This window comes from Mus pahari, chromosome 15 (assembly GCF_900095145.1).
Source record: "Mus pahari chromosome 15, PAHARI_EIJ_v1.1, whole genome shotgun sequence".
NCBI lineage: Eukaryota > Metazoa > Chordata > Mammalia > Rodentia > Muridae > Mus > Mus pahari.
The window spans coordinates 2746448-2756998 of NC_034604.1; the positions used below are offsets into that span (position 1 = coordinate 2746448).

Below are 10551 nucleotides of genomic sequence, written 5' to 3' on the forward strand. Positions count from 1 at the left end.
GTAAGTTTATCGTGGGGATGAAGGCAGAGTTCCACCCACTCCTAAAACAGACAGATTATCCCCTACTTTAGTTTTCCTTTGAGACACCATCTCTTCTTGTGCTGGGAGATACTATTCAGACTAGGCTGCCTCCCTGGGACTGTATTTATTACAAGCACCAAACCCAGCCCTCCCTCCCCCTCTTATGTGACGTATGTCTCTGAATTCCCTGGAACTGGAGTTATAGACAGTTTTGAGTTGGGAATTGAACTCGGGTCAGCTAGAACAGCAGCCAACACTCTTTAACCATTGAGCCATCTCTCCAGCCCCTATACCAGCTCTTTCTGTGGTTATTAGTGATAGAACTCAAGTCCTCACTACCAAGTTCTCTGGCTCCTATCATTTAGATATGTAATAGTATCTACTCCCTGTCCTAGTTTGCCTCCTTACTCCAAGTATGCCACCTGCACATACATCTTCACACGATTAAGACTTTACCATTTACCTTTGCGTGGACTAGCTGTGATTTTGTTTGGAAAACTTTGGTGTTTACATTTAAATTTCTTCAGAAAAGGAACCAACCTGAAAACTCATGAACCAGGGTTGGGAAGATGGCTCAGTTGGTAAAGTGCTTGACAACTGGGGAGATGGAGTTCGTTGGCTGGTATACTAGCCTAGCTCAAGTGGTGAGCTTTGTGTCCAATGAGAGGCCTTGTCTCAAAAAGTCTGGTGGAGAGGGTATATGTACATACAGGGACAACAACTGGTCATCACTGAAGATGAAGAGAAGCAATGATGTTCTGAAATGCAGAATTGGGTATCTACTCCATCATTCTTATGCAAACTAACCCTCGGGTAACCAGACAGAAAGGGCACTTATCTACTGAAGCTAACAAAAGGGATGAAAGAATCAACAGTGCTGACATTTAGTAACTCCTATTGAATATCTATGGCATTAAGTGCCTGATAACCCATAAGAGAGACTATAAGGTATCATGTACCACTTGATGTAACACTAGTAGTACTACTGGTGAGGCAAGTCCCCCCTTTAGTGAAGCAAAATACCTAAATCCCAGTGGACCAAAACAAATAAACAGAAAATATAAACAGCAGACATCTGGGAAACTATGGCAGGCTATCTGCTTTCTTCATAAACTAATTTCAAGGGAAAAAATAAGAGACAGAAGAGGTCTCTGCAATATGTGGCCCTTAACTGCATCTTGATGTAAACAAGCATAACAAATTATTTCTGTTTTGGTGTGATAATGGTATCTGGTGTGTCTCTGCTCTTTTTAAGACAAGGCATAAGGAAAGTCCCAGGCTGGCCTTGAACCCCAAATCCTCTTTGCTTCTGCTTCCATTAAAGGCATGTCCCACCATGCCTGCCTTTGCCATATGCTTTAGGGTATTTTTATCTGTAAAAAGTAGACAATAACATCACGACAAAAATACTTTTAAAATAAAATGTACAATTAGGGTTACAGATAAAATGGTGAACTAGTAATTGTTGGAAACCAAGGGACTGGTACTTAGAGGTTACTTACTTATTCTATTCTGATAGACAGTTAAAACTTTCTAAAACTATTCTTTTTTTTTTTTTTTTTTTAAGATTCATTTATTTATTATATGTAAGTACACTGTAGCTGTCTTCAGACACACCAGAAGAGGGCATCATATCTCATTACAGATGGTTGTGAGCCACCATGTTGTTGTTGGGATTTGAACTCAGGACCTTCGGAAGAGCAGTCAGTTCTCTTAACCACTGAGCCATCTCTCCAACCCTTTCTAAAACTATTCTAAAAGATGGAAGCCAAAGTACAAAAAAGCCAATCCACTTGACTGAGTAGCAGCCACTTGTTGCTAAAACATACTCAGTTGAGTAGAGAGATACAATGCCCACCCCCTTCACACAGGGCAGACCATTCAGCTATATAAAATCAAGTTAATACTCCATGAAGTAAGGTTCAAATGTGTCATTACATTTCAAAAAGATTTTCCTTTATTTAAACACATTTACAGCATGCAGGTTAACTTAAAATTATATGTCGTTTTCCCAAACCAATTATGTTTAAATGTAATCCTAAACCCTGAAAATAAAACAACATATTCCACAGGTAGACTTAGACTCTCTTCTGTTACCTTAATCAAACTGAGAGGTGCAAATAAATTCAGTTATGCATAGTATTTAGTTTCCTTAAATTAGTCAAATAATTTACTTGATCACCATGAATAAATACTATTTTTATTTCATTTGAGTTTCTCTTCTGAACCAATTACCAATACCACTCAGAGGAACATTAATATATCCAGTCACAAAAAAAAGACACTGCAAATTAAAATATTTTCAATATTCTAGGTGATTAAAAATGTCCATTTTGTGTGAATGCTATATTTAATGGCCTATCATTGCAAAAAAGAGTTCAGTTCACTGAAAAGAAATTTATGAAATTCTTAGTATACTTTATGAAAGTTTGAAATTATAAATAGAAAAGAAACATATAAGATTAAAAAAACTAACAACGTGTTTTCTTAACAACATGCTAGTTACAATTCATTGTGTGTTATACAAGCACCAATACCCATGATACATCTTAAAACTTCTACACTCAGACAAAGGAGAATTTTTTTCCATTATGAAAACTGCCAGAGAAGCAAATTTTCATTTGGAAAGAACATCCTTATGGATGCAGCCAGATGCCTCGCAGAGAGAGCGATGAGCACAGGAGCCTGCACGTCTCTAACCATGACTTACACCTTGCTGCATCCTGCTCTCTCTTCAATCTGTGGAGTGCGTCTTTCAATCATAAAAGCAACTCAATCATTAAAGGCTGCAGACTACAACAGCAAAGATTTTGACTGTTAAAAAAATAAATAAATTTATTTTTCAAATCAAAATTATTATAAAAGTGGAAATTACAATAGTTAAGGAAATAGAAAAANAAGCCAATTATGATCTGAGTCTTCTGACTATGGCTCCAAATTTAATAATACAAATATCTGTATATAAAACTTTTCCAAAGATTCTGCCAGCCAGATTCTAACCCAGCCCTTCCAAGCTTGTCTACTTATCAATAGCCTCAGACACTCCATTCCCTGTGGCTCTGCGGACGGCTGCAGTTACCCCACGGCTGCAGTTACCCCAAGCACTGAGGATGCAGGTGTTGAAATCCTTTCCTGTTACTTTTATAGATCCTTAAAATAGACTTGATTGAGTTTAATTATCTGAAAAATTAAGTGCCAAACATAGGTACACACTTAGTTCTAATTTGAAAATTATTCACTATGGCCAACAATATTTTTTTTTGAGAATTACTAGTGACTTGCAAACAGTTTACTATTTCTAACTAAACAAATTATAGTGTATGATTTAGTATAACAGGTGAAAACCACCTTCAAGATTTCAGAGCAANTTATCAATAGCCTCAGACACTCCATTCCCTGTGGCTCTGCGGACGGCTGCAGTTACCCCACGGCTGCAGTTACCCCAAGCACTGAGGATGCAGGTGTTGAAATCCTTTCCTGTTACTTTTATAGATCCTTAAAATAGACTTGATTGAGTTTAATTATCTGAAAAATTAAGTGCCAAACATAGGTACACACTTAGTTCTAATTTGAAAATTATTCACTATGGCCAACAATATTTTTTTTTGAGAATTACTAGTGACTTGCAAACAGTTTACTATTTCTAACTAAACAAATTATAGTGTATGATTTAGTATAACAGGTGAAAACCACCTTCAAGATTTCAGAGCAAAATTAACCACGTAGTTTTAAATTTATACTTCATCTGTCCTGTTCACAATTTTTCTCACTTTTCAAAGNCTATAAATTTATCAGTCAATACAATTATTTAACATTTGAAAATTATTTAATTCTATAATGTCTTAATCCACTTATTTCCTAATATTAAAGATGATATTAGCTTCTGTTCAATTCTTATTTTAGCAGGCAGATATAACACAATAAAGCAGGGCACATTAAGCTATGTTAAGTGCAGAAGTAGAAAGTAGGGATATAGTACTTCCAAACTCATTTAACATGAGATTCATTTTTGATAGGTAAGATATTTGTATTCAAAGTAATATGCAACAGACATCTCATGAGCTAATATAATAGAGCCTGTTCAGTCTTGAAAAAGCTCAACGTTTTCAGAGGCAAGCTTCAGAGACTATACCAGCAACATAAACCCTAATATTTTCAAGGGATTTTTTATTTATTTTTAAGTTAATTAATTTTTTTATTTTTTGATTTTTGAGACAGGGTCCTGAAACTCACTATGGAGAGCAGGCTGAACTCGAACTGACAGTCATCCATCTGCCTCTGCCTGGGAGTAAAGATGTATGCCACCATACCTCGCTCGAGGGATTTTTAAAATACAGTACTGACTGACTTGATATAGTTTGTGGCAAGTAGTGTTATAAGTAGTAAAATTTAAGACATTTAATCTAAATGTTCCGTATTTCCTTTAAAAAAAAAAAAAGCCTCCTTAGTAGAAAAGGGAAAGTGAAAAGCAATAGCAGCTAGGTAATGTAAACCAAGATTACACATACCCAGAAAAGGCAACAAGGAGCACTGTCCCGCAACACAGTAACTCAGCACAGTAAGATGCGCAGGACAAACTGTGTAATAAATAGGGCCACAGTTGTAAACTGTCATTTCCCTTCTAGGACATCAAAATTGCACTCTAGTATTGGGAAGCAGCAGAGTTTACAAGAGTGGGTAGGAAACAGCTGTACAGGCTAGGAGTAATTTACACATTAAAAAATTAAATTTCTACAATCCCAAGAAATAGAGGTTAGTTAGTGAAAGACTGATTTTATGTCCTCTTCAAACTTCAATTACTTTTCAACACCTGAAATAGGAGAAAGCAGAGAAAATTTTAGTTCTTATAAAACTCATGTTTGGAATAAAGAACACGATAGGAATGATGTAATTTCTTTAAAAAATACATTTTAATCAGATTTTATGTTCATATGTCTTGCCTGCACGACATCATATGTGCACATGATTGCCTGGTGCCCATGGAGTACAGAGGAGGGATTCCCTGGAACTAGAAACTGGAGTTATGGATGATTATAAGTTACTATGTGGATAATAGGAACCAAACTCAGGCTCTCTGCAGAAGAGCAGTGCTTTTAACCAGTGTGTTATCTCTCCAGCTCCTGGCTTCTTTCTTTTACCTTTCTGTCTTCTAACTTCAACTAAATGTTTACAAGGTCAGCCCATCATTTTTTTCATCCCGTTAATAAAGCCACATGTGGGTGATGTATGAATTATTTTGTTTAATAACAAAATAGAGCTGGGCATGATGGCCCAAACTTGTAGACCTAGCAGCGAGCAGGAGGCTTACCATGGGCTGCAGTTGAAGGGGGGGGGGGGGCACACAGTAAGCATGAAGTAGTGGTGGGGGAAAGCAGGCTTGTCAATCTTTTTTTCTTTTTCTTTTTTTTTTTTTGGTTTTTTTGAGACAGGGTTTCTCTGTGTAGCCCTGGCTGTCCTAGAACTCACTTTGTAGTCCAGGCTGGCCTCGGACTCAGAAATCCACCTGCCTCTGCCTCCCAAGTGCTGGGATTAAAGGCGTGCGCCACCACGCCCGGCTTAAACATGACATTCTTAAGTCAAGGACCACGACTTAGCAGCAGTTAGTGGCAAATAATGTGGCTTAGATAAAATTCGGGAAGCGTTGGGGAGATGGATCCCCAGAACCCACAGAAGCAAGTATAGGAGTGCATGCTTGTAATCCTTGTGCTCTTATATCTGCAAGATGGGAGCTGAAAAAAAGACAATGTCTGGAAGCTGCAGGGATAGTTAGAATGGAAAGTGCAGAAGAGACCCTGTCTCAAACAAGGTGGAAAGCAAGGACTGACACCCAGTGTTGACCTAAGACCTCCACAAATATGCTGTGGCACTTGTGGGCCTACAGATATAACCTAAAACACACACATCTTTAAGTTGGACTTAGTAATAAAGCTATGTGACAGAAAAGAGGCTATGTAAAACTGGAAACAAAAGTCATTAAACATTATTAATAACTATAACCACTGCCCTAAATAAATCCATGTTTCCCTCAACATTTAAAAAGTAATTTAAAAAAGTATTTCAGGGAATTTAACTTTTCAACAGCTTATCAGCCATCCATCCCAGTTTAAGATATAAGAAATGAAAAGGCTCAAGGGAAGATGAGCATGTATGTCAGAGTGCATGCTGCTCTTGCAGAGGACCTCAGTTCAGTACCCGCACTAGGAGGTACACTGCTGCCTGCAATTCAGTTCCAGGGGGAATGATGTCTCTGGCTTCTGTGGGCATGACGCATACATAATTTTAAAAAGTAATAAAAATAAGTTTAAAAATTAAATAAAAATTGACTATCCTTTGATTCAGCAGTGTAATGCACAATTACACTTCATAAATACACTTTTCACTCCTTCCCATGTGCTAAAAAAAAAGAACCACTATGTAGATGATACTATATGTATTTAAGAGGCCACACTACTCTAAAGCATGCGTTCAAGATTTACACATGAATTTTAACATAAAAACCACATCTGAAGATACCAACTTCTGAGCTCTAAACCTCGCTCCTCTAGGAAGGCAGAAGGAGCAGCTTCATTTAGTGAAAGCTGGGTGCTGTGTGACGATGTCCTAACTCACGTAATTCTCAAGAACTGTTTCCCGCTTACCAACAATGGAGGCTAACAGTTCGACATGGGCAGAGACAGGATATGGACTCTCTGTGTGTGTGTGTCTGTCTCTGTCTGTCTGTGAGGGTGCATTTCTCAGTGTAGGAACATCAACTAATCTATCTCCTGGGTCACTAGAATATAGCTCAAGCAAAAATGCTTACATTGTGGCCATAGTGATCCACAGCTTTAATTCCGGCACCCAGGAAGCAAAGGCAGGTAGATCTCTGTTGAGTTCAGGCTTACATAGCAGGCTCCAGGCAAGCCAAAGTATACAATGAGACCCTGACTCAAAAAAGAAAATTCCACAAAAATAAAACAAAACAAACCCCCCCAAACACACTAAATCAGTCTACATCGGGTAAAGGAATATGGTAGCTACACACATAATTAAATACACCCAGAAGGAGGTAGCATACATTTGTGATACTGTCCCTATATATGTTCTAGATTAAAAGAAACTTAAAAAAATACAAAGTCCTAGATCATGCCTTGGTTTAGAAAAATTAGAAACACAGGATATTAACAAGAAATAGTGAAGAGCTAAGAGGTACAGCTCAGTGGTTTGAGCCCTGACTAGCAGGTACAAAGCCACAGCACCCCAGAGGCACAAGAGGAAGATCCAAATTCAGATATGAGATAGTACACATATTAATATTAGATGTGATTATTATTAAATCTGTACAAATAATCTATTTTTCATGAATGTATAACTTATTTTTATAGTGAATTCTAAGAGGATTCAGAGGAGAATGAGTTAAGTTTCCATGTGTGTGTGCAGTGTGTATATGTATAGAGGCTGGAGAGCAGTCATCTGCTTCACCATTATATTTTTTGACACAGAGTATCTTACTGACCCCAGAACTCTCTGAGTTCCAGGGACTCCCCCTCCCTGGAATGTCTTCTTCCCTGTCTGACTTCTCCATGTGCGCCAAGCCAAACTCAGGTCCTCAGGCTTCTGTGGCAGCACTCACTCACTTGGCAGATGGGGCCATCTCCCCAGTCCAGAAAGAACAGACTTTAGCAAGTTGCTTTTTTCGAGTTCATGAACACAGCAAAACCAGACTGATACTCAGAACTTTCAATCCCAGGCCCTTTATCTCTCTCACTTAAACCTTACACTAGACAGAACAAACAAAATATTCCATTTTTAACCTCTCCAGATTGCTGGTTTAATTTCTACTCAAAACAGTACTATGTACAAAGTATCAAAGCCAAGCAAAATTAAAATAAACCAACCTTAGGATTTCTCAGAAAAAGTAAGAGCTAACCATCTCATAATTACTTAGTACTTTAAATTTTCAGCATTTCTGTGGGACTTCTGTAGTTAATCAGACTTCTAGAATATGTAATAAACTATAGACAGCCATTTACTAGTGAATGTGATATAGAACATAGTGTTCGGTGTATTACTACATTAAAAAGAAAGCTATCAAGTACCACATAGGGAACAGGTGTAGTATGTTATTTCCAGAACTTTTAAATGTGAAGTTACAGTAGTATATAAAGAAAGCCCTCAAATGACATTCGTTATCTTCCTGCCAGAACAGATGACAAGCCTGCATTTCACCCTAGGGTCCCACAGTGTGGAAGGAAAACACATTCTTAAAGTGCCCTCTAATTTCCACACTTATGCGCTCGTGCATAGGTGCACAGGCACACACACACACACACACACACACACAAATGGGGGAGGGAGGGGGAGAAAATTCAGAAACCTTTTAGAAAAATCAACTCACAGGAGCTGGATAACTCAGCATTTAAGAGCACTGGGTCCTCTTCCAGAGGACAGGGGTTCAATTTCTAGCACCAAAATGGCAGTTCACTCCAGTCCCAGGGATCCAATATTCTCTTCTGGGCCACAGGAGCACTGTATGCATGTGGTATACAGATACACATGCAGGCAAAATACTCACACATAAAATTAAAAAAGAGAAAAATCAACTCCCAATAGGTGAATGGAAACAGGCAACTGTTTAAAAAGGCAATGTAAATGGGGGTGTGTATGCATTTGAAATCATCTTCTTTCAGGACACCCAGGGGATACTAGTTTGGGCCTATCAAATTAGAAGCAAATACTAATCATCAATGGTGGCAAGGATACAACCAAATGTTAATTTTTATTAAGATGCAATTTTAGGCTATCTTTCTAGAAAGTAACTGTAAGATCCTTAAAAAGGTTCAAACTGTAGAATCCCAGTTTTGTGAATCTTCTCATAATAATCTAAAGGATGAGGGAGTATATAAGATACTTCATATTTCAAATGCCATTTATAGAAGCAAAATTAGAACAAAATTAATGTAGTTTATTATGTTTCTAGTAAAGGTAATATTATAAACCAGGGCATACCCATCGTGCAGGATACAAAGAATTATTATAAATGATCCAGTGCGAGTTTTAAAATTAGTAACAAAACTAAACATAGATTATCAATAGCATGAAATAGACCATAAGAAATCATGCCAAGTTGCATTTATAAAACAACACACATTAAAAAAAAAAAAAATTCCTGATCCTACTGTGAAACTCACATCCTAAGCTAAGTAGCTCAGTATTTCCACACACAGTTAGAACTCAAAAGCCAGGCACAGACTCACACCTGCAATGTGTCAGTGTTTACGACTGCTTGCCTCCACCACCTCGAAGCCCCACTGGCTGGTTGTTCTGAACAAATGAGCCTCCTCCACGAACTGTGCCTGGGTGAGTTGGAGAGGCTGCTGGATGCTGTCCAGGACGGATAGGCTTTGCTGTGAAACAGAAAGAAGTTAAGAGTCAGAACGAGGTGGAACAGTGACGGCAGTGAGTGTTAGGTCTCTCTCTATTCACTAACCATTCCCGAGTGTGTTAACTTCTTGTGTTTTCGTTTCTAGATACATTTTACTTGGTTATCTCCTATTCTCCAGAAACAATATAATAATCTCTTGCCTCTAATAATCTTTCAAAATATTTGCTATTTTGTTAAATTTTGAAGTAGGGTCTCTCTACGTAGTCCTGGTTGTCCTGGAACTCTCCATGGACGGGGCTGGGTTAGAACTCACAGATGGGTACTTTTCAGAGCCAGCTCTCTCTCCACTGTGGGATGTAGGGATCAAACACGAGCCACCAGGTTTGCAGAGCAAGTTCTTTCTCCTACATGCTCCCATAATCCCTTTACTGCACCAGTGATTGTCCTGAAAACCTGAGAAACTAACTGCTGCTACCATCTCTCTCTTGTGCTTTGGTGGTGTTTCCCTGGACAGGGTCTCCTAGCCTTCACTTATCCAAATTATTTAGTTACCTGTCGAGTGACCGTGGCTCTCTCTGAGTTTCTATTTTCTTTCCCAACAGTATCACTCTTCAGGAATTTAGAAAATAAAGACAGGAAACGCCACCATGACCAAGTGTGATGGAGGAGATGGTGTTTTCAAGCTAAAGGACCACAAGTTACCTAAGCACGTTCTACTCACCAATCTGTGCAGAATGTCCCCTTCTGGCCATATTCTTTGACCTGACTGCTTCCTTTATCCGGTCTACTTCTTGCTGATAGCGTTTGCGGTCTCGAGATGCATTTTCTTTGGCTTCTTTCAGGGCTGACTCCAAAGCTTTCACTCTCTCTGCAGTAGCTCTAAGCCGTTTCTCTAACTTAGGAAGCTCACAGCGAAGATCTGCATTATCACGTACCAACTAAAGGTACACAGAGAAAATATTGATGGCTTTTAATAAGATGTTTTAAGAAAATGAGTATTTCCTAACTGCAGTTTAGCAAGTTAAACTACATTTTTCTGTTGAGCTTTCCCATTTAGGTTTTGCATCATGTAAAAACACATACATATCAGACATAGTAACATCTCACAAAGCACACACTCATTACTTAGTTGTTTAGAGGCAGTAGCCTACAATAGCCTCAAACTC

General features: G+C 38.3%; 1 protein-coding gene across 2 annotated transcripts in view; it reads right to left on the reverse strand.

Moving 5' to 3' along the window:
- Window positions 1-1964: 1964 nt before the first annotated feature.
- Kif5b (kinesin family member 5B) overlaps window positions 1965-10551 on the reverse strand; it is a 41100-nt gene continuing 32513 nt past the window's right edge. The window contains exons 24-27 of one of the 2 annotated variants that reach the window (XR_003845277.1): window positions 10107-10323; window positions 9260-9407; window positions 3715-4831; window positions 1965-3369 (exon numbers count right to left, since the gene is read on the reverse strand). Coding sequence is in view for 1 of the 2 variants with exons in the window: in XM_021214272.2 (XP_021069931.1) it covers window positions 9277-9407; window positions 10107-10323 (348 nt within the window). In the remaining variant the exon portion in view is untranslated. Of the gene's footprint in view, window positions 3370-3400; window positions 4832-9259; window positions 9408-10106; window positions 10324-10551 lie in introns of those variants that run through there. The other variant, XM_021214272.2, reaches the window with a different exon arrangement.